We start from the raw sequence: 24972 nt of genomic DNA, 5'->3' as shown, positions 1-24972 counted from the left end.
GGATACAAATTTCAACCAAGAGTCAGATTGGCAATTCATTTTTGTTATAGGTTGGACTAGATGTCTGCTAAGGTCGTTTTTCTATTTTTACATCCCATGAATTTGATTGTGGACCTGAAGCCTTGGCCAGAATAGATCTTACTCTTCCAGAAACTAGAAGATCCTAAAGAAAGTAGTAGTGCATGTGGATATATGCTATTGTAGCAAAAGAAAATATAATTAAAAGTAACATGGAGACATAGCAAAGTGGTGAAATGTAATAGTGATAGTACCATGCCATTAAAGGCTCTCCTTTCTGTTTTGTTGTTGAGTCAGTGTGCCCAACTCGTTGTGATCCCATTTGGGTTTTTCTTGACAAAGATGACAGATTGATTTGTCATTTCCTTCTCTGGGTCATTGTACAGATGAGGAAACTGAGGCAAATGGGGTTAAGTAACTTGTTCAGGCTCATTTAAGTGTCTGAGACCAGATGTGAACTCAGGAAGATGAGTCTTTCTGACCTCGGGCCCAGCACTTTCCACTACACCACTTAGCTGTCTGCCCTTTCTGTTAGCAACTAATGAACTGTTTTGTAAGGAAGTTTGTTTGAGTTTTATGAAGTGTTGTGTTATATCAATATGGTTGTTTTAAAAAATGCCATAGATCAAAGACTGCAAAACATCCTTTCAAATAGAAAAGAACAGATATCCTACATCAAGTGAAAGCATATGTGAGACAGTAAGTAGGATTTATATCAGTTGTGTCTTTATCTTACCTCATACTTAAATCTCTTGATTTCCTTGGTTATGAATATGGAACTGAATGTTTGTGGAGTGGTAGGAGGAAAGCTATGTTAGGTAGCGTATATAAGATAGGATTTGTGGAAAATGATAGTGACTGATGTGTGTGTCATCCCCAGGTCACACTGGGAAGGGAAGCATCATGATTTATCCCCATCAGGTCAAAGGTCTGTGTGAACATGCCTAGAGAATTTCCCGTTATCCGTCCACATGGAGTTTTCCTTAGCAGAGTCAGGACTTCTTCAAAAGAAGTGGACCATAATGATGACCTCCATTGGCTTTACTCATTCATGGCTTTTTTCAGCTTGAATTTCGCTGGAGTACCTCAGTATCAGCTTCTTTTCTGCATGTGCTAAGTTTAATAATCTCTTCACCTTGCCTTTAGGGCCTATCCCCCAGCGTATTTCCTACTAAACAAAGAGGCTTTCATTTCCTAAAAGAAAAATCCACTCCATACCAGCTCTTAGCCCTAGAAGATCTGAGTTTGAAGTAAAATTCAAATATAGTTCAGGTTTACATCAGCTACCATTTGCATCATGTTAAAAGTTAGTTATAAAAAGTGTGTTATTTGTGCAAAGTCTAACACTTCCAGAGCCTGGCTCATAAAACATTTGGCTATGGAGGGAGAGAAAGGGAAAGAAAATGATGTCATTGAATGTCAATACATTCAAAAATAAGAAACCAATGAGTGTAAAACCAACAGTAAGAGGCTGTGGAAATAATTTTAAAACCAAAAAAGAACCATCAGGAATACTAGAAGAAACCAGCTGCACCAGGCTAATGCATAACATGAGTCAATTAGTAGGATTTGCCATGACTATCTGCTTTTTACTCTGATATGCCAGATCACCAAATCTGGGGCACAAAGCTGACAAATTTATGATTTTAAAAAGCATAAGCAAGAGGGTAGTGTATTTATTCTTTTTATCCTTGTTGTGTTGTTTCAAATGTTGAACTTAATCGGGAACAAATAAATTGAGCACTTCTATATATTCAGTGAACCAGAAAAAGAAGATTGTACATAGAAATGATCCTCTCAATTATGTACAGCTTGTGTTTCTTTTTACTCATATAATAAATTCAGCATGTAAGTTGTCTAAGTTCTTCAGCTTGTTTGTAAGTCAAAAAATCCATTCCCTTCTGTGCATTTTAAAAATGCTTTAATAACTCTCTTTTTTCCATTTCCTTTTCTTATCTACTTTTTCCTTTTTATTTGGGAGAAGAATGTGCTTTCCATTCTGTCTTTTGAATTAAATACATTGTTCTGCTTCTGTTCACCTCACTGTTTATACCCGTCTTCCCAGATTTTTCTGAAACCATGGCTTTAATCATTTCTTTTACCTTCATAATATTCTATTACCTTCCTATTCAGCTGTTTACCACTTGATGGATATGTCCTTAATTTCTAGTTCTCTTATTTCTTTGGAGAACAAGCCTAATAGTCTTATTGCTGAGTTAAAAGGTTAGTGCAAGTTAGTGACATTTTGGGAATCATTCCAAATTGCTTTCCAGAATGGCTAGGCCAGTTCATAGCTCAAACAACAATGAATTGGTGTACTTATTTTCCCAAAGCCTTGTTTGAATGTTGAACAACATTGATTTTCCTTTTTTATCAACTTTGCTAATCTGACAGTTGTGAGGTAGAACCTCAGTATTGTTTAAATCAATGATTCGGAACACTTTTTCATATAGGTTTTGTGGCTTGGATTTCTTTCTCTAAAAACTGCCTGTTCATATTCTTTGACCACTTATCTATTGGGTTTTGCTCATATATATTTGAATCAGTTTTTTATATATCTTAAATATGAGACCTTTATCAGAGAATTATGTTTCAGATTTCCCTTCCCCCTCACCCATTATCTCCATTGTAATTTTAACTATATTGGTTTTGTTTATGCAAAAGTTTTTTTTTAAATTTTATGTAATCAGAATTGTGTCTTGTGTGATCCCTGCCATTTGGTCACTGTCTTTCCTTGATGTGACCATTTATATCTAAGTCATATCCATTTGGAGCTTAATTTTGAATATGGTGTGAGATATTTTTCTATCCCTAACTTTTGCCAACTTGCTTTCCAATTTTGGTCAGTGAATCTTTACCCTAGGATTTCGCATGTTTTGTATCAAACAATATGCTACTGTGTTCATTTGCTTTGTACATAGTATCTAATCTGTTCCATTGACTGACCTCTCTATTTTAACTGTTTATCAAATAATTTTGATAATTACTGCTTTGTAGTATAGTTTTGAGACCTTATACTGCTAGCTCTCATTCCTTTCCATTCTTTTTAATTGTTTATTTTGAGATTCTTGACCACAATACAATAAAATTTATATTTAATAAATAGACTTTGAGGGCGAATGGACCTCTGAATCTTGACTTCCACTGCCCCTTAGAAGCTAATTTTAGTAGTTTATGTTTTTGTAAATATTCATCAATTTCATTTTAAATTGCAGGTTTTGTTAGCAGAGAGCTGAGTAAAAAAAAAAGTCTCTAATATGATATTTTATTTCTTCATTTATTGTGAATTATTCTTTTTAATTTTTGATACTAGTTTTCCTTTTCTTTTTAATAAGTTGCTAATCATTTCTCTATTTTATTGTGCTCTCTCCAAAAGCAGTTTCTAGTTTTACTCATTAATTTGAATTTTTTCCAATTTTACAAATTCTTTCATTTCGGAGGATTTACAATTTGGGGTTTAATTTTTGTACGATGTGTTGATTTTCTAGTACTTTTAGTTGTGTTCTCAATTCATTGAGCTATGTTTTCTCTTTTTATTAATAAAAGAGTTTCGAGATATAAATTTTCCCCCAAGTACTGCTTTGGCTACATCCCCAAAATTTTGATCTGTTGTCTCACTGTTATAATCTCAAATGAAATTATTTCACATTTCTATGATTTATTCTTTGACCAACCAATTCTTTAGGATTGTTATTTTGTTTTCAGTTAATTTTAATACCTTTTTCAGTGGCCACATATTTAGTATAATTTTATGGCAATGTGATCAGTAAAGGATATACATACATATTGTATATGTGTATATGTGTGTATTTTTTTCCTGTATTTCTTAGTGAGGTTTTTATGTCTTAAGACATGATCAGTTTTTAAAGATGTCATGCACAGTTGAGAAAATATGTGTATATTTTTCTCTTTCTATTCACTAATTGCCAGAGGAATATTATATCTAATTTTTAAAAGTTCAAGTTCTTCTTTCTTGGGGGTTTTTTTTTGGTAGATTTATATAGAGCCGATAGTTTTAAATTAAGGTCCCTCATGATTATATTTTTATTGTCTATTTCTCTTTGTAATTATTTTAGTTTTTCTTTACATATCTAGAAGTTATGCCACTGAGTACAGATTAAATATTGAAATCAATTTATTGTCTATGTTATCCTTATGCAAAGTGTAGCTTCCTTCTTTATCGCTTTTCATTATGTCAATTTTTGCTGCTATATAAAATCAAAATTGCTACCCCTACTTTTTTGTGTTCAGCTGAACCATAATGGATAGGGTTCCAACAGCCATGAAGACAACTGGAGCAGTCATCGTAGGGCACTTCGAGTCTGGGCAGACCTAGAGGACGCCAACGTCACGCATCACATCCCAGGCCATCACCATTCATCTTGACTTTTGTCTTGCTACTGGACTTCAATGACTCTAGAAAAGATAGTGAGGCTGATAACTTTGTACAATGGGCAAGTCAAGGCATCACCCTGTGATGTCATTGGTCCTCTTCGAAAATAGAGGACAGACAATGAGCTGAATGACCCAATTGTGGGTCTTTGTTCACAGTATTTAGTGTGATTTTGGTTTGCTGCTCATGCTCAATTCAGTGGGTTGGAGGTTTGCACTCTGCTTAAACTCTGCTCTTGTACTCCTGGATGGTGTGGGCAGGTCCTGCATGGTCCTGAGTACAGTGGCTAAGAATAATAATGATGATGATGATAGCTAACATTTATATAGCACCTACTATGTGCCAGGCACTGTGTTAAGCACTTTACAGTTATATCATTTGATCCTCACAGGAAGCCTGGCAGGCAAGTGCTATTACTATCCCCATTTTACAGATGAGAAAATTGAGGCATACAGAGCTTAAGGGACTTGCCCAGGGTAACACAGCTAGAAAGTATCTGAGGCCAGATCTGAATCCAGGTCTTTCTGGTCTGACCCCAGGCCCAGCACTCAGAACTTATAATATCCATAGCATTACCAGGCTGCCCTTAGTAGGCACCACATTCTGCAAGAGCTCTTTGAGCTTAAGTTCTGCACTGAGCTGGGCCTGACTTAAGCCAGTCTCTTGGTAGTTTAGATTCAACATTGGAACAAAATGAGACATTGACAGGTCAATTCTATAGTTAACAAAAGGAGGAGGAAAAGAATATTCAGCAAGGATATGCACTGAGGACACCCCAAGATAATTCAGCTGAGCAAAGTTACGTTGCCCTTTGTGGCTCCCTGGAGCACCTTGGAGTTTTTTGGTACTTAGGTGACCAGGAAGTGATGTTGACAGCTTGAGCCTTTAGTTATCTCAGCCAATCAAGGAAAAACTAGCCTAACTCTCAGGGGCACCAACTTTCTCCCATTGCCATGGGGTTCTGGGGCTCTCCTGCTACCTAGCTCTTTCTTTCCCTTTATTCCTTTGCTACAGAACTGCCTCTTCTCTGAGGCCCCTCTGCTAGGGGCATTTCTCCAGTGGCATTGTGCATGCCTGGAAGGACTTTCCATTACTGCAGTAATTCAAGCACTTGAAAGTTTTTTTTTCTTTTCCACACAAGTTCCTATTTCTATTTTTAACGGTTGATTTATAAAGGGCCCAACCTACGTTGGCTTACCTTAATTTAGGGTTTCCACAGAATTCTGGCAGTGTGTTTTGTGTAGTCTTGGAGTAGGTGGAAGAGATCATAGCTGCTTCTGTCCAGCGTTTATTGTTCTTGAGTCATTTCAGTCATGTCTGACTCTTTGTGACCCCAGTTATCTTGGCAAAGGCACTAGAGTGGCTTGCCATTTCCTTCTGTAGCTCATTTTACAGATGAGGAACTGAGGCAAACAGGGTTAAGTGACTTTACATAGCTAGTAAGTGTCAGGTGAAATTTGAATTCAGGAAGAAGAGTCTTCCTGATTCCAAGCCCTGTGCTCTACTCATTACCTAGTTACCATCAAATTTTTTTTAATCTGGTGCAATTAATTTACTCTGGTATTTGTTGGAGAATTTAGGACTTAACATTCTACCATTTCTTCACATTCTCTCTAGCTATCATTTCCACTAAGGAGTGGGTCCCCAGCCCTTCTACATGGAAATTCAAGGGAGAGTGGGTGTGGAGGGGAAAGTGAAGGAGGCTTTTCCAAAGCTGAAGCTGAGGCATCTCCTTACCATCCTCCCCAAACAGTTCCTTCTCAGGGGGTTAAGCTACCACTCCATGCTGTCTCTAATTTATCAAATTCATCCCTTTTCAATTCACTCAATAACTTATAGATAGTTCCTGGCACTGTGTCAAATTTTCCAGGCCTATCAAAATAAGGAATGCTCTATCTTAGCAATTAGAATGGTATTGATGACTGAAACATGTCAATACTCAGCAAAGCGCAGTTTGTACAATCTCAATTTGAACAAAGCCTTCACAGCCGTTTGAACAACCTCATGGCTCATTTACTCTTCCATTTATAGATCATGATTGAGAGGAACAGGTACACAGAAATCTTTTCCTCTCTCCTCCCTTCCCACATATTTTGTTTACTACTATCAGCTCTTAGGTGGTACCTGGATCATTTAAAACTAACTTTATGAGCTGCTAAGAACTGCTGCATATATTTTGCCTTACTATTGTTCTCCAGTACAGACCATTTCCCCCCATTGTGTCTATGATATGTGCTGCTTCGAAGACAAGAAAAACCAGAACAGAAGGTGCCAAAAGCATTTTCTCCTTTACTTAAGAGCAGAAGGGTCAAACAGCAACCCCTTCCCCAGAAAAAAAAAAAATTGGTAAATGTTTAACAAAATATGCAACATAGCCGATGTGAACTTGTTTTTCTTAGTCAATATGCCATCTCCACATGGCTGACATCATTACCTTACAGTGACCATTCTGAATGACTCCTCAGGGACTTTCCATTACTGCAGTAATTCAAGTACTTGAAAGTTTTTTTTTCTTTTCCACATGAGCTCCTATTTCTATTTTTAAAGGTTGATTTATAAAAGGGCTGGCACCAGGAACATTGGATACCCCCACATAACCATTTGATGTGTCCAGTATTTTTAATAGGACTTTCTTTCTCAGCTTGAGTTTTTTGTATGAAATTTTGTCACAGGGAAAGCTGTCACCCCCATCCAGACATTGGTATTAAAGCAGCAACTTTATCCACAATGTACTAATCAATGATCAAACCAAGACAGTGTCTACTTTGTGTCAGGCACTGTGCTGCTTCGTTTTGTTTTTTACAAATGTTATCTCACTTAATCCAAGTTACATGTATTTCAAGACCTAAGTATTTTATTTGACACAAGTTAGGAAGTGCCTTGAGATTATCTGGTCCAACTCATACTTGAATAGGAGTATCTTCTGTAACATCGGACAGGAATTATCTTAAAACTTAAAACTATCAGTGGTGAGGAACCTAAGCTCCTGGGGTCTAATACACTTTTGCAAAATTCTTCTGTCAGGATGATATGGGCCCCAAAAACCTTATCCTAGTTTGTAGGGCCCCTGCCCCCAAACTGTTTTATATTTACCAGTAAATCTGAAGACACATTTTTTAAAAAGATATTTAATCAAATTGCATGGTAAATAATGCAATAAGATACCCCCATGCGCATATGGGGTACATTTCCCCACAGGTTGCCACAGTAGTAGTTGGCAAGAACACACAAGCAGAGAACATATAACAATTATAATAAATAATAATAAGAAATGTTTATCTAGTACTTACTATGTGCCAGGCACTGTACTAAACACTTAACAATTATTATCTCTTTTGATCTTCACAATAACCCTGGGAGGTAGGTGCAATTATTATCTGCATTTTGCAGGTGAGGAAACTGAGGCAGACAGAAGTTAAGCAATGCCCAGGGTCACGCCACCAGTGAATGAGGCCAGATTTCCTGAGCATAGACCCACCGTTCTATCCATACATATGACCAAGAAACATATCAAAGACATGTAGTGAATATTTGCCTAGAGAACATGTTAAGGGAAACACACGTGGACATATCACATGTGATGCTGGAGTGACTCACATCTCCAATATTCTAGAATGGCTGACATTCTGTGGTAATTTAAAGCAAACAGTTATCTGCTGTGTGAAGTGTGCCCTCCACCATGCACCATACCACCTCCACTGGTTATCATTTCAGGTCTGAGCTGTGTTGTCTCTGACACCTTAGGGCTACTGAGGTGCACTCTGAACTTCAATCACTAAGAACTACCTACCATTCTCTTCCCATCTCCTGGAGCACAGAGTTCAGAAGCCCTTCCCTGGAGAGGTCAGGTTGATGCTCTTGTAGTGTACAGTTTGGGATCATAACACAGCGCAACCATCTGGGGAACTAACAAAAGTCACTTGAATTCCCTCAGACTTTAAATTTTTCTTTGGAATCCTGGAGTCTGATGATTTCAAGTCCATGATGGTAGTTAATTGTATGACTTTGGGTTAGAAAACTCCTTATAGCTCCTGTTATAACCCTGATCATTAGGCTGTACCTGTTCAAGCATTTCTAACATAATGGCTCCCAAGCTCCAACTGGAGTTATGTAGCAGAATGAGATTTTAAGGCTCATCTCATCTTCCTCCTAAGATCCACTAAGATGTTAATTATGTTCAGAATGTTTCTCTATGGTTATTTTATGCGTGTTAAGGTTTCCCTTCTGGTTAAAGGCTCTTTCACATTTATAACAGATATTAGGTTTCGTTTCTGTATCTGTTATTGCATCTTTGTTAAGTTTTCCCTTTCGGATGAAGGCTTTCCCACATTTACTACATTGAAAGGGTCTCTCCCGGTTATGATGGTAAGTTAAGCTTTCCTGATTGGTGAAAGCTTTCCCACAATCATTACATTTATAGGGTTTCTCTCCCGTATGAATTCTTTTATGTCTCTTAAGGCTTCCCTTCTGGCGAAAGGCTTTCCCACATTCATTACATTCAAAGGGTTTCTCTCCAGTATGAGTTATTTTATGTAGTGTTAGGGATCTCTTCACACTGAATGATTTTCCACATTCATTACAAACATAAGGTTTCTCTCCAGTATGCACTCTCTTATGTATAATAAGGTTTGCTCTCGTGGTAAAGGCTTTATCACATTCATTGCACTGAAAGGTTTTTTTTCCAGTATGAAATACCTGATGATTATTTAGGCTCTGATGACTGGTGAAGGCTTTCCCACAATCATTACATTTGTAGGGTTTCTCTCCAGTATGAATTCTCATATGTCTTTTAAGGTTTTCCATTGCAATGAAAGCTTTCCCACATTGATTGCATATGTAGGGTTTTTCTCCAGAATGAGATCTCTTATGTCGTTTAAGGTTTGCCTTATGGGTAAAGACTTTCCCACATTCATCACACTGAAAGGTTTTATCTCCGGCATGAAATAGTTGATGACGAATTAAGCTTTGATGATCAGTGTATGCTTTCCCACATTCATTACATTTATAAGGTTTCTCTCCAGTATGAGTCCTCTTATGTGTTTTAAGGTTTGTACACCACCTGAATGCTTTCCCACATTCATTACATATATAGGGTTTCTCTGCACTATGAACTCTCTTATGTCTGTTGAGAGCTCTCCTCAGGATAAATGCCCTTCCACATTCATTACATTCAAAAGACATCTCACCTGTATGGATTCTCTCATGACTTTTAAGGTTTCCCTTGAGGCTAAAGGCTTTTCCACATTCATTACATATGTAAGGTTTTTCTCCACTATGTAGTTTCTTGTGTACCCTAAGAGATGCACGGTATCTGAAGCCTTTCCCACATAGATTACATTCCAAATGATTTTCTCTAGTATGACTTATTTGATGTGTCTTAAGGATTCCCCTCTGCCTAAAGCATTTCCCACATTCATTACATTTATAGGGTTTCTCATTAGCATGCATTCTCTGATGTCTCATAAGACATGAGTAATATCTAAAGGTTCTCCCACATGTATTGCATTTCAGTTGTCTCTCTTTAGTATGAATTATCTTATGTTTATTAAGGATTCCTTTCTTGCTGAAGGCTTTCCCACAATCGTCACACTTATAGGGTTTTACCCCACTGTGATTTTTTTGATGAACAGTAAGGCATGAAATGTTGCTGAAGTTTATGCTACATTCATTACACTTATAGAGTTTCCCTTGAGCATGTTTTCTATGGTAATGAATAACATTTGACTGGTAATTAAAAGGCTTTTTGCATTTACTATCCTTACAAAGTTTTTTCCCAAAGGAAATTCTTTTATGTTTAAATGGATCTAAAATCTGTTTTAAGTTCTTTCCAAGTGTATCACATTTATAGAGACTTTCTCCTACAGGAACTCTCTGCTGAGGAATGACAACGGACCCCAGGATGAGCTTTCTCCCAAATATAGTACATTCACTAGAAGATTCATTAGTGATTTTTTCCTCCCTAGACTGTTTCTCTTGCTTTTCCTTCTGCCTAGCTAACTCAACATCATGAGCCCAGGTTTCTTCCAAAGTAGATTGCCAGGGGCCATCCTTTGTAAGTACTCCTTGGAATGTTTCTCTCACAAAAATATCCTGCTGCAGAGTCGGCTCCTGGATTTCACATCTTGTCTTCTGACTAAGGGAACCTGAAAGCAACACAAATATATAAATAACCATTATTCTCTGTAGTGGAAGAAAGCAAAGGGATTTTATACTAAGTGTAGATTCTTTTCCTTCAAAGACAATGATGATTACCCTTGGAAAAGTTAGTCATTGTTACCAAGAAACTGAAGCCCAACATAATTAAGGAAATATTTTATCAGAGTGACTAGCTGCCCAAAATTTAAGGAATTACATTCCAGGGTACTTAAAGCATTTATAAATATCATCAGAAGATCCTGATTCATAACAGCTGGGGATAATGTCTCTGTTTTCAGAAAGAAGAAACAGATTAATTTTGTAAACTAAAGACTGATACTCATAAAAGTAATCTCCAGAAAAATTCAGGAGAAAGCCTATCAAACCAATAATCACTTTGTAATAAAGTGTTTGCCATACTAACAAAACTAACAAAACATTACTTTCAAGAGCTAGAAAAAAATAATAATATATTTCATCTGCTGGAACAAAAGCTCGAAAACCTAAAGGGAAATTTTTTGAAAGTGCAAGGAAAGGAACCTAGCAACAGTAGTTCTCAAATACCACCACAAAACAAAAATCTTCAAAACTACAAAAAAGAGAAGTTAATGAGTGAAACAGATAAGATATCTAACATACAGAATCAAATGAACCTAGTAGATCCAAATACCTCAACTGCTGAAGTAAAAGCTCACTATTTGTGGGGAAGGGGATACTATGCTTGAAAAACTAGAAAAGTGGACTGAGCAGAAACTAGGTTTAAAACACTTTACACCGAGATAAGTTCCAAATGGATACATAAATTAAATATAAAAGGTCATGTTCTACATAAATTTGAGGAGACAGAAATAAATTACTTTTCCTCTATATGGATGGGGGAAAAGTTCATGACCAGACAAAGGATTAAAAAGAGGATCACAGAAAATAAAATGGACAACTTTAATTACATAAGTTTTTGCGCAAACAAAACCAATGCAGCAATAACTAGAAGGGAAACAGGTAATTAACAAAAAAAAAAATCTGCAACATTTCTCTCTTTTAACCAGCCCTTTACAATAAGTTCTCTAGCATCACATCCCAATCTATGTCCTTCTGAGAAAATTCCAAGAGCCCCCATTCCTCCCAGGTGAAGTTAACTTTCTCAAAGCATTCATTTCATCAGACCACTTCCCTGCCTATAATTCAATTCCTCAAGAAAGTAGCACAAGGACCCCGTAAAGCATCTTCTGTTCCAATTAAACAAATCTCTCTCTTGCCTGGCATACCTTTCACAAGATGCTTCCCCAGCCAAGAATGCCTGCTTCCTTTCCTCTCTACCTAATCAAATTCCAACTGGGTCTTCTGCATATTTACCCAGTTCTTAATAAAGCTTTACCAAATCACTCATCCTTAATTGCCTGGTCTTTTGAACTCTCAAAATTCTACTAGTGGCAACATTATATTGCACATACTCAGGTTACTTTCTGAGAAAACCTATTGCTTTTGAAAGTCTTCATTATCTTGCCCAAAAAACTCTCACACAGCCAGCAATGCTGTTAACTTCTCACTTTAACAGAGAACTCGCTGCTCTGTGAGGACATCACACACTTTCCTTCTCCTCTCACACACTATGACACAGCCTTTCTCAAAAGGCCTAAGGAAAGCTCTCTGTCCAACACTTTTACTCACTGGCTGGGATGATGCTTACTTGTTTCCCATCTGTTTATTTTTCATGCACTCACCTAGGAAAGTGCTAATCAGGATTCCTCCTTCTGCCATCCATGGTGCTTCTATTCTTTCCATCTGGGAAATCACATCTGGTATGGAAATGGGAAGGCCTCCTTATTAGAAAATAAATGATAAAATGCTTAGATCAGAGAGAAAATTCAGAATTCAATTTTACCCTCTTACTCACTAGAGAATTGAAAGGATGCTGCCATGACCCAGATGGTAGCTTATGCTCCCATGAAGCATGGGGAATGGGTCACTGGCTCAGAGGAAATGACTTTATCCCATTTGTTCTTAGGAAGATACAACTTTTTAAGTCTTCAAGCATCTACACTGGGTCTTTGGCAAAGACTCTTTGACCTGAATAAAGTACAAGCTTAGGAGAAGCCCAGTAAAATGACCAATTTCCCATCATGCAACACAAATACCTTTCACTTAAGTAGAGAGAGCAGAAACACCAGTGCCCTGAGTACTAAACAACTGTGAAATCACTCCATCACATGCATTCAGGACACTATCCCTCCAGAGAAGGGAGGTACTTCAGATAGCAGTTAGCCAACAGGAAATGAAAATGCAGAAACAACCTGAGAAAAGCTGATAATCTGGCTCGGGGAGAGCCAACCTTACCAAGGGAGACAAAATTCTCATAGTTCTCCAACATCACATCCCAATACATGTCCTTCTGAGAAGGTTCCAACAGCCCCCATTCCTCCCAGGTGAAGTCCACAGCCACATCTTGGAATGTCAGTGGTATCTGAAATAGCAAACAAGACACCTGCTCACTTGGGGACCAGCCCTCAATCAGAATAAGTGGAAGACGTGGAGTTGGCAGAAGGTAAAGGCACTGTTTCTCAAAGAACTAAAGGTTTTAAATATTCCATTTTTACTATTTCTGGTGGGATTATTTATTGTTTACCTCACTCAGTACTCAATATGATCAAAAAGTTTACCACTCAAAGTCATCCTTACAAATGAGCTTCCCTACTGAACCCAAAATGAATCATCCATGTTGCTTGAAAACTCCCAAACTGCACAATTGATAAACTGAGAGCAATAACATCGCTGGCTCCCTTCAAGGTTTGTAAATGTTACATGTATAATCAGGTCTGTGCAGACCACACACTAGTTAGTGAAGCATCAATCAGCTACTTGATTGTAGTTTATCATCTAATCATCCCGAGTGCCAAAATTTAGGGATTTAGGCTAATATTTTCCTATTAATTAATAAACTTGCAACCTCATCCTCATCATAAAAATAACACCTGCTTTATAGCCTTGTTGTGAGTACCAAAGGCTAAGGACTGATACTAGCCTGTGATTTTGCTTCTAAGTGGAGCTTCCTGGCAAGAAAACTCCCTCTATCAATTCAGAATCAGTACCTTTCCTATAACCATAATCACCTTAGAAAGTTCCCCAAGAACACTGAGTGGTTAAGTGACTTAGCCAGAAGGAGAGCTAGCTTTGACTAGAACCTCTTATGGTCTAGCCAGAAGCATCAAGCCTTTCCCAGAAGTCCACAATGCTTCTTACAATACAGTTCCCTCAGATAATATGCACTGTGTATTCTACTCTCCTGTTCTGCCTTCAAGTTACCTTTGTGAATTTAAATCATCTGGCCCAGATAAACCACCTGCTTTGGGCTGAGAGAGCTGGGAAGTGCAACTGCTGAGTCATCACGAAAAATGGACGAGGAACCACACACTGAGATAATAGAAAATACTGTCCTGATTCGCACCAAATGGAAAAAGAGCAGAATCTGCAAAATAAAGGGTGCCATACAGAATGTATAATAAAGACTTGTTCTGTAGGTTGGTTAATTTTACTTTTTTTCTTTTTCTTTTTTAATTCTTTATTATATAAGAGATAGATTTCTGCAAAGGGTTGGGTGAGATACAAAGGGAAATGTAAGCAAAATAGAAACAAAAGGTGCCAATAAAAATTCAGTTTAAAAGAGCAGAGAAAATGGGAGAGGAGCCATAAAATTACAGAAGGGTAAATACTGTCCTGATTTACAAAAAAGGGTGTATATATATATATATATGACCAAAAACTATTCCCCGACAGATAAGTAGACAAAGGATATAAACAGTTCCCAAAAAACTGCAAACTTAACTATATGAGGTGTAATCCTCACGAATAGGGAGTGATCATTCCTGTGTCCTCAATGTGTAAGATGGATAGAGGGAGGAGAGTCTTGAGGTAGGGACACTATTAGAGCCCGAACTACGTTAGGGTCCAACATTTATTCATCTCCTACCTCTCTGCAAAGGGGCAGGGTTGTCTTCTCATAGCTCTTCTTTCCAGCCATGGAACAAATTTCTGTTTAATTGTGCAACATCCTTTTTTGTGGTTCTATCTATTTGCATTATTGCATATATTGTCTACTGTGTATGTTATTTTAGTGTATATTGTTTTCTTGGCTCTACTTCACTGCATCAATTCATGTAGATCTTTTCATGCTTCTCTGTATTCATCACATTTTTCATTGCCTTTGCAATACCAAACCTAATAAGATGAAGTTCCATAGGGGAGAAGGTAATCACAAAACCACAGAATATGAGACTTGGAAGGGACCTCACTTATCCCGGACAGAGTCCATCCCATTCGTTACCTGACAAGTAGTTTGTCTGGCGGGTTCTTGAAGTTTTATACCTATGTACAAAAAAGTCAATTTCACAGGTACAAGATTAGGGAGGCACAATAGGACAGTTATTGTTCTAAAAAATCTGGGAGTTTTATTGGAGGAGAGGCCAACTGGAAATGGCAACAGGATATAGCTGTCAGAAAATCTAAGGAGTTCCTAGGCTGTATTTAATAGGGTATCACTTCCAGGAATAGGGAAAAGATAAATTCACTACATTTTTCCCTTTTGCAAAGAGATCTTCATTTGGGAAGCCACAGTTTAAGAAGGTCATTGATAAGCTGGAGGGCATCCTCAGGAGGGCAGCCACAATGATGAAGGACCCTGAATCAAGGTCCTGTGAATCAGGTGAAGGAAATGAGTCTGTCTAAATTGGAGATGAGAAAACTAAAGAGGGACATGATAGATGTCTCCTGGCATTTTAAGGCCTGTTTCCTGAAAGAAACATTGGGACGAAACCAGGGGCATGCTGGTAAGAAGTAGCAAAAATAGGATCTCAGGAAAACCATTCAACAATGAGAGTTGTACGAGAGTGGAATGGGCAACCTCAAGAGGCAGTGACTGCTCCTGCTTTGGGCATCTCCCAATAGAGGCAGGATGGCCACCTGCAATTTTATATGTGGGGATTATGTTACATTATGCTATAAATGTTATAGTGATGTCCAGTCAACAAACATTTAAATGCCTGCTATGTTCCAGCCACTGTGCTAAATACTCAGAACACAAAGAAAGACAAAAAAAAAAACCAAAACACTTCCTGCTCTTTAAGAACTCACAGTCTAAGGGGGGAATAAATTAGAATAACAGGTGGTCAATGAGGTCCCTTCCAACTCTCAAGTTCTGATATTTTTTATCTTTATCAATGCATACAAGTCTTACAAGTCTTCCAATGTTTCTCCAAAATCTTCATACTTATATTTCATTATGACTTAAAGATCAATATTCTTTTATACACCACAATTTGTTCAGTCATTTCCCAACTAATGAGAACCTACCTGATTTACAGTTCTTCACTACCACAAAAAGAGAAGTAGTAATATGAATATGTGGGCAGGTAGGGATCTTCTTACTGTATTTAAATGCTTAAGGATACTGGGGTTGAAAGAGAAGCATAGGGTCAAAGAGGGCATAAGTTTTTAATCAGACATAATGAGAAGACCATGTCACAAAAGGCATTAAATTACTTGAATTCAATGAGAATAAAATGTTTTTTGCTCAAATAAAATGTACATGTATAGACTAAGAAAAGGTACAGCAGTACAGGGGAAAGAGTATTTGCTCTGGAGTCAAAGACCTGGGTTCAAATTCCACCTCTGAGGCTGATAATACCTGTGTGATCTTAGACAGGTCACTTATTCTCTCTGGGCCTCAGTTTCCTCAACTTGAGAAGCTTGGACATGACCTCTGAGGTCCCTTTTAGCTCAAAATCTCTGATCCTAAATAAAGATACAGACAAGAAAATCTCTGTGCAGAGTAAATGATAAAAGTTTGAAATATAATGTCTACAAAGAGTTCACCTAAATCCCCTGTCCTCAGTAGAAAAGTAGGAAAAGACATCGGCAAGAAATTCTGAAAAGATTTAACACAGACATTCGAAAGCCACCTAAAAGATACCAGCTCCTTAGGGTTGATAATCAGACAAATGCAGACCCTGCCCTTTTTGTTCACACCTACCAAACTGGCAAAGATGAATAATTTAGTGTTTGGGGGATATGAAAACACTGGTAAACATTCCCTGACCCGGGAGCTGCAAGATGGTCCAACCATTTTAGAAAACACTTTGCAATTCCACAAGATATACAAACCTCTTTACACTCTCTGACCCAGTTAACCACTCCCACAATTAGTTAGTTTGTTTTTTACCATCAAGGAGTTTACTGACAAAATGAAAAAACGTATATGCAAGAAAAATTGTAGCAGTGATATTTGCAACGGAAAAAAAAAGGCAATCGTATTTCCAAAGAACTGACTGGTTACTGTGATCTAAGGAATGACAAATATGAAGATTTCAAAGAAACAGAGTAAGATTTATAAGAAGTAGGATAGAGCGAACAGAGAGGGATATAAGAGTAACTAATATACACAATTACTGCAGCAACATGAGTAAGAATCACTTCAAATAGCAGTATAAATCATGGCTAGTTGTGTTGGGTTTGGAGTTCAAATTCTGGCTCCACCAGTTAGTTACTGTGTGACCTTTGGCAAATCATCTTAGCCTCTTCTGGTCTGTTACCTCATATATTACGTGAAGTCATCGGACTAGATAATTAATTGACTTGTAATATTCCTTGTAGCTCTAACTCAATTGATGAATACTGGACAATATTTGCTACTAACTTAGAAACCAAACCCACTCCTGCTTTCCCCAGAAAACTGCCAGAGGTTATGGTTTTCTGAATTATGAAATTAGGGGGATTACATTCCTTCACGCTCAAAAAATCTATGAACTCTATTTTGTCTCTCAAAATGGCCCAAAGTCTTTGGGGGTGCGAAAAAGAGTTCTGGCTCCCGAATGCAAAAGACAAAAGACAAGGCAAAGAGAAGTATCCACACTTTGAGAAAAGGGATGGCATTTCAGGAAGGAGAAAGTCTAACTCACCTGGGACCTGGCTGTGAGGAGCACAGAAGTCATCCCCTGCTTTTCTCCTCCTTCCAGAGGACTGAAAAGCCAGACCTGAAGGATGAGATGAAGTCAGGAAGGAGACCAGTCCTCCTAGAAGCTGCCAAAGTCAGAAGAGAGTGTAATTACACACACACACACACAGACACAGACACACAGACACACACACACACACAGACACACACACACACACACACCGGTGCCATCTCTGCCAAGTGGCTCAGGCAGTCTGTCCCCATTTCTTTCCCCCTCCTCTGTCCCAGCAGGCGCCCCGCTGCCCCCCGAGGCACGCGGACCTTTCCCTGGCAGAAGGAGAAGCCCGGAGGCTCTCCGGCCGCGGCTGGCCCGCGCTCCAATGGCCAGCCGGCTGTCACAGGCAGCCCGCCTGGCACCCGTCCGGCTGACGCGAGGTGGTCTCCTTCTGCTCCTTTAGGGCGTACTCGTTTGGGGTGCCGGGTCCTGGGTTCCAATTCCCGCCCCGCACTTGCAGGCAGGACACCCCCCTTTCCCTTCTCGCACATCTTCCCCTTCTCCCCCAGTCCCAGGGGGAGCCTCCCTGAGTTCCCCAACACCACGCACACACCACGCACGCACGCACGCCCACATGCACATCTACACAACACCTGCACACGCACACCGCTGCGCACACACACACACCTGCACACAGGCACACCTGCACACATACGCCCCTGCCCACATGCGCGCACAGACACACAGACACACACACACACACACACACACACACGCACACACACACACACATCCTGACTCACCTACCAGCACAAAGGCCCGCCAGGAACTAAAAGCAGGAATAATCAAACCCGCTTTGCCTCACTCACTTCAAGAACTGCGGGTGCGCTGAGCTCTCCCAGAACTACATTTCCCACAATTCCTCAGGCCTCGTCCAATCAGGGCTCGAAAAAGCCGGACCACCTACGACTTTTATCTTAGAAGCGAGGCTGGAAAATGGCTGCCTGCGGGTCCTCTCCTGGGTGTCGCTGCGTGTTCAGGAAGTCTTGACGGAGAATTGACAGACCATGTCTCCGTTGAAGTGGCCAGCTTTCGCTTTATTTATGAAAAGGGAAAGTTTTTGTTTTTTTAAATTTTTAGAGTAGGTCATGCGATACTGAGTGATTCTTAAAAAAAGAAATTTATATGAAGTAGATTAAATGACGCAGGCAGTTTCGGCGGCGCAGCCAATGGAAAGAGCGTACTCCCACCACGTGGTAGGCCATGGCGGCACGTCCACGCATGTGTCACTTCTGTCCCCAGGTAGCCGGCCCCCCTCCCCTCCCGCTGCGTGACTCCAGCCTAGGGTTTCTGGGCAGGCGTCAACCCCTTCTTTACAGGTGCGAGAACTGTGGTTCCTTGTAGGAGCTTCTATTTTAAATTAGGAAAATACTTCAAATATGTTTTAAAGGGGGAAATTTTATTTTTACTAGAAACAGTTGGAACATAAAGGCCCACAGAAAATTAAGTTAAGCAGGCGCCCAGGGCACTGCGCTACCGATGAGCCGGCTCAGGGGCAGCTTCCTTTTCAGAGATGAGACAGCGGGCCCTGAAGGCCGCTTGCGCTCCGGGCTTCCGGCTGGCCTGCAGAGCGCCCCCTGGCGGAGCGGGCCCTGAACGCACGACCCGGATGGGCAGGGCCCCGAAGGCCGCTTGCGCTCCGTGCCTCCTGCCGGCCTGCAGAGCGCCCCCTGGCGGAGCGGGCCCTGCATGTGCCTGTGAAATCCGGGAACCAGTCCGACCCTCCCCGCTTGCTACAGATGAGCCCAAGACAACCCAGGGTAGCAGCCATGCCACCAGACCAGGCCCCAGGAGAAGGGGACGTGCTTGAGAGAGACGACGCGGAAACTTTGTTCAGTCCTGACCAACTCTTGGTGCCCCCACTTGGGGATTTCTTGGCAGAGACGCTGGAGGGGTTTGACAACTCCTTCTCCAGCTCATTTTACAGCTGTTCCTGACTCCTGCTTGTCTTCCCCTTCAGTCAGCCCATTGAGAACCCCCTAAAGGTTCTAAATGTAATCTGTAACCTTATTTATAGAATCTTCTTAAAAGCAGCTAGGTGGTGCGGTGGAGAGAGCACCAGTGCGGGAGTCAGGAGGGCCTGAGTTCAGATCTCACCTCAGACACTTGGCACTCACTGGCTGGGTGACCTTGGGCAAGTCACTTAACCCCAGCTGCCTCATCCTGGGTCATCTCCAGTCATCCTGATGAGTATCTGGTCACTGGATTCAGATGGCTCTGGAGGAGAAGTGAGGCTGGTGACCTGCACAGCCCTCCCTCACTCAAAACAAAGTCAAGTGCAAGTCATGTCATCATGTCTCTGGTGGCATGGTCTTCTCCAGCAACGAAGGACGAACACACACGTGTGAGATATGATTCTATTTAAGTAACTTCACTTTTTATGATGTTCAAAGAAACATGGGGTTATGAACTTGTCTTTTTTGACTTTCATAGCCTAAAAATGTGGGAGATTGCAATATGTAAACAAATTGTTTCTCTGTCACTCTGGCATTCTTTTGTCTGTAAAAAAGCTTCTTGAGAATCCTAACCTTGTTCAGGTTGATTTTTTTTCCCTCTAAAGCCTGAATCTGTGCTTGAAGATAAGAAAGCCTGTGTTTTTCCTTAATTATTTTTTCACTATAATAGACCTATTTCTACCTCAGTTAACTACTACGTGAACTCATAAAGGATGTATTTCTCCCATAACAAATGTGCTGGTCACTATGCTAAGTACTAGAGAAAACAAAAACTGTCTCTGTGTTCAAAGAATTCAATCTAATGGCGGAAACAACTGTGCAAACAAGATACACACACAGGATAATAGAAGGCACAGATGGGAGTCGATCTAAAAAAATGGAAGGTGAGAGATGCACTGGGAGAAGGGGAAGGGAGGGGTAGAGTGGGAGAAATTGTTGTAGGTGAAAGAGATGCACAAGGAAGAGCTTTTACAGTGGAGGGGGAAATGGGGGGCTAGCAGGGTAAGTCATAAGAATGGGTTCACAAAGGGAAGAATTTTTATATGCATGTTTGTTGTTCAGTTGTGTCAGTCATGTCTAACTTCATGACTCCATAGGGTAATAGTACTGGAGCGGTTTGCCATTTTCTTCTCTAGCTCATTTTAAAGATGAGGAAACCAAGGCAAGCAGGATGAAGCGACTTGCCTTGGGAAAGCTAGTAAGTGTCTGAGGCTAAGTTTGAACTCATGAAGATGAGTCTTCCTGACTCCAGAAGGGGCACTCTATCCACTGCCCCCCCATAGGGGTCCATATACACACTCAGTTAGATATAGAAATCTACCTTACCCTACTGGGAAGTAGAAGGGGAAAGGGATAAGAAAATAGGGGGAATGTGATAAAAAGGGAGTACAGAGTAAAGGGGGCAGTGGTCAGGAACAAAACAGACTTTTCAGGAGAGATGGTCAAAAAGAGAAAAAGAAGGATTAAAGGAGAAATTGAGATGAAGGGAAATACAATTAGTAATCCTAACTGTGAATATGAATGGGACCCATAAAATGGAAGCAGATCACAGAGTGGATTAAAAACCCAGAATTCTATAATATGCTGTTTTACAAACAAAATGCTCAAAACAGAAATACACACACACACACACACGCACAGTTAAAATAAAAGGCTGTAACACAATCAACTATGCTTCAGCTAAGATAAAAAAGGCAGAGGTAGCAATCATATCTCAGACAAAGCGAAACTCAAAATAGACCTAATCAAAAGAGATAAGCGTGGAAACTGCATTTAATTACTATAGACAGTGAGGTGATGTCAATGTCAAATGTATATGTAAAATTAGATATAGGAAAAATGAAACAATCAAACTATAAAAGTGGGGGATTTCTGAAATGAATAGAATTTTAGAAAAGTTAGATAAGATAGCCCTTTGGACGAAATTGAATGGAAATAGAAAGGATATAACTTTGACTCAACTGTACATGGCACCTTCACAAAAATTAACTAGGGCATAAAAACCCTCACAACCAAATGTGGAAAAACAAAAATATTAAATGTACTCTTTTCAGACCATACTGCAATAAAATTATATTCAACAAAGGACATTGGAAACATAGATTAAAAACTAATTGGAAACTAAATAATCTAATCCTAAAGAATGAGTGGGCCAAAGAACAAATAATAGAAACAATAATTTCATTAAAAATAATGACAGCGAGACAATATACCAAAATTTGTGGGATGAGGACAAAACAATGCTTAGGGGAAAATTTACATCTCTTACATTTCTTTTTAAAAGAGAAAAGGCAGATCAATGAATTGGAAATTCAGTTAAAAAAAAACTAGAAAAAGAACAAATTAAAAATCCCCAATTAAACACCAAAATAGAAAATCCTGAAAATCAAAGGAGAGATTAATAAAACTGAAAGTAAAAGAAAAAACATTGAACTAATAAGCAAAACTAGAAACTGGTTTTATGAAAAAATATAAAAATAGATGAATCATTGGTTAATTTTATTTTTAAAAGAAGAAAGCCAAATTACCAATATCAAAAATGAAATGAGTGAATGCCACCACCAATGAAGATAAAATTAAAGCAATTTTAGGAGCAATTTTACCCAGTTATTTGCCAAAAATCTATCAAAAATGGATGAATATTTACAAAAATATAAATTGAACAGATGAAGAGATGAGGAATTAGAATACTTAAATCTTAGAAAACAAAATTGAATAAACTGTAAATGAACTCCTAAGGAAAAAGAAAAAAAGAAAGAAAATCCCCAGGACCAAATAGATTTACAAGTGAATTCTGCCAAACACTTCAAGAACAATAAATTCCCATCCTATATGAACTATTTGGAAAAAATACATAAAAGAGTTCTACCAAATTCCTTTTATATCACAAATATGGTTTTGATACCTTAAACAAGGAGATCAAAAACAGAAAGAAAACTATAGACTAGCATCCCTGATGAATACTGGTGCAAAAATATTAAGTAACATTAGCAAGGTGAATACAGAAATATATCACAAAGATCATACACAATGACCACGTGGGATTTATACCAAGAATTCAGGACTCATTCAGTATTAGGGAAACTATCAGCATAATTAGCTATGTCAGTAACAAAACCCCCCAAAGTCATATGATTATATCAACTGATGCAGAAAAAGCTCTTGACAAAATACAACACCCATTCCTACTAAAAATACTAGAAAGCATAGGAATAAATGGAGCTTTTCTTGAAATAAGTAGAATCTACCTAAAACCAAGAGCAAGCATATATAATGTAATGGGCATAACTAGTAGCCTTCCCAATATGATCTGAGGTGAAGTAATGGTCTCCATTATCACCACTATTATTCAATATTGTAATTGAAATGCTAGTCATAACAAGTCAAGGAAAAGAAATCAAAGGACTAAGAATAGGCAAAGAGGAAACAAAAATCACTCTTTGCAGATGATATAATGGTATATTTAGAGAACTTTCAGAGAATCAGTTAAAAAACTAGTTGACAGAATTAATAACTTTAGCAAAAGTTGTAGTACATAAAATTAATCCACAAAAACCATAATCATTTCTATATATTACCAACAAAACCCAGCAAAAAGAGATAGAAAGGGAAATTCCATTGAAAATATCTGTGGACAATATGAAATACTTGAGAGTCTACCTGGCAGGACAAGGCCAGGGACTATATGAACACAATTACCAAACACTTTTCACATATGTAAAGACAGATCTAAACAAATGGAGATATATTAATTGCTGATAGGTAGGTAGGTTGAGCCAATATAACAAAAATAACAATTCTACCTAAATTAATTAATTTTTCAGTGCCATACTAATCAAATTACCAAAGAATTATCTCATAGATCTAGCAAACAAATAATAACAAAATCCATCTGGAAGAATAAAAGGGATGAATGAAAAAAATATGAAGGAAGGCAATCTAGCAATATCAGATTTCAAACCACATTATAAAGTGGTAATCAAACCAGTCTGGTACTGGTTAAGAAATAGAGTGATGAATCAGTGGAATAGATTAGATTAGGTACACAATACACAGTTTTAAGTGACCATAATAATCTAGCATTTGATAAATCCAAAGATCTAAGCTTTGGGAACAAGAACTCACTATTTAACAAAATTTGTCGGGAAAACCGGAAAAGAGTTTGGTAGGAATTTAGCACAGAGAACATCACATACCATATACCAAGATAAAGTCAAAATGGGTACATGAATTGGACGTAAGGAGTAATATCATATGCAAATTAGGAGTGCATTTAAAATTTACCTGTCAGATCCATGGATGAGGGAAACGTTTATGACCAAAAAAGTGACAGAGAAGATTGTGGGAAGAATAATGGATAATTTTATTACATGAAATGTAAAAGATTTTGCACAAACAAAACCAATGAAGCTAAAACTAGACGGAAGGCAAGAAACTAGGGGGAAAAAATTTACAGCAAGTTTCTCTAATAAAGGTCTCATTATTAAAAACTGTAGGGAGTGAAATAAAATTTATAAAAATAAGAGCCATTCTCCAATTGATATGGTCAAATAATATAAGCAGAAGTTCAAAGTTATCAATTGTCATATAAAAATGCTCTAAATCTCTATTGATTAAATAAATACAAATGAAAACAACTCTGACATACCACATCACACCTATCGTATTGGCTAACATGACAGAAAAGGAAAATGACAAATGCTGGAGGGGATGTGGAAAAATTGGGACACTAATGCATTGTTGATGGAGTTGTGAAAGAGTCCAGTCATTCTAGAGAACAATTTGGAACTATGCCTAAAGGACTATAAAGCTGTGCCTACCCTTTGAACCAGCAATACCACTACTAGGTATGTATTCCAAAGAAATAAAAGGAAAACGATCTGTATGTACAAAAATCTTCGTAGCAGCTCTTTTTTGTGGTGGCCAAGAAATGGAAGTTGAGGGGATGCCCATCAGTTGGGGAATGACTGAACAAGTTGTGGCATGTGATTGCGATGAAATACTATGGTGGTATAAGAAATGACGAGAGGGATGTTTTCAGAAAAACATGGGAAACTGATGCAAAGTGAAGTAAGCAGAATCAGGAGAACACTATACAAAGTAACAGCATATTTAGCAGCTTAGTGGCACAATGGATAATGTGCTAAGTTCAAATGTGGCAAGTCACTTCACCTTTGTTTGCCTCAGTTTCCTCATCTGTAAAATGAGCTGGAGAAGGAAATGGCAAGCCACTTTAGTATCTTTGCCAAGAAAACCCCAAATGGGGTCATGAGGAGTCAGATACAACTAAAAAATAACGGTATGTTTTAATAACGATCAGCTGTGAAAGACTTAGCTACTCCAATCAATGTAATGATCTGACATAGACCCAAAGGATTCATGATCAAAAAATGTTATCCATCTCCTAAGAGAAAAATTATAACCTCTGCAAGCAAAAATTGAAACATATTTTTTACTTTCTATTTCTTGCTTT

At 38.6% G+C, this 24972-nt stretch overlaps 2 protein-coding genes across 5 annotated transcripts in view; one reads left to right on the top strand and one right to left on the bottom strand.

Moving 5' to 3' along the window:
• LOC140521633 (uncharacterized) overlaps positions 1 to 24972 on the top strand; it is a 57087-nt gene that overhangs the window by 14817 nt on the left and 17298 nt on the right. The gene's annotated exons all lie outside the window — the stretch shown is intronic.
• LOC140521619 (uncharacterized) lies at positions 6460 to 21919 on the bottom strand. 4 transcript variants are annotated; one of them, XM_072636862.1, is made up of 6 exons: positions 18288 to 21919; positions 17494 to 17614; positions 13847 to 14009; positions 12881 to 13007; positions 12268 to 12366; positions 6460 to 10554 (listed from the first exon to the last, which is right to left on the bottom strand). In XM_072636862.1, exons 4-6 carry the CDS (start codon positions 12927 to 12929, stop codon positions 8579 to 8581), a joined length of 2124 nt encoding a protein of 707 aa, XP_072492963.1. In that variant the 5' UTR covers positions 12930 to 13007; positions 13847 to 14009; positions 17494 to 17614; positions 18288 to 21919; the 3' UTR covers positions 6460 to 8578. The 4 variants fall into 4 exon arrangements, with proteins under 4 accessions (XP_072492963.1, XP_072492960.1, XP_072492961.1 ...); XM_072636859.1 differs by lacking the exon at positions 13847 to 14009 and having other exon boundaries at positions 6462 to 10554; XM_072636860.1 differs by lacking the exon at positions 13847 to 14009 and having other exon boundaries at positions 6462 to 10554; positions 18292 to 21919.

This window comes from Notamacropus eugenii, chromosome 1 (genome assembly GCF_028372415.1).
Source record: "Notamacropus eugenii isolate mMacEug1 chromosome 1, mMacEug1.pri_v2, whole genome shotgun sequence".
Taxonomy (NCBI): domain Eukaryota; kingdom Metazoa; phylum Chordata; class Mammalia; order Diprotodontia; family Macropodidae; genus Notamacropus; species Notamacropus eugenii.
The sequence above is the reverse complement of the archived record's forward strand: the minus strand, read 5'-3'. Positions and strand labels throughout refer to the sequence as shown.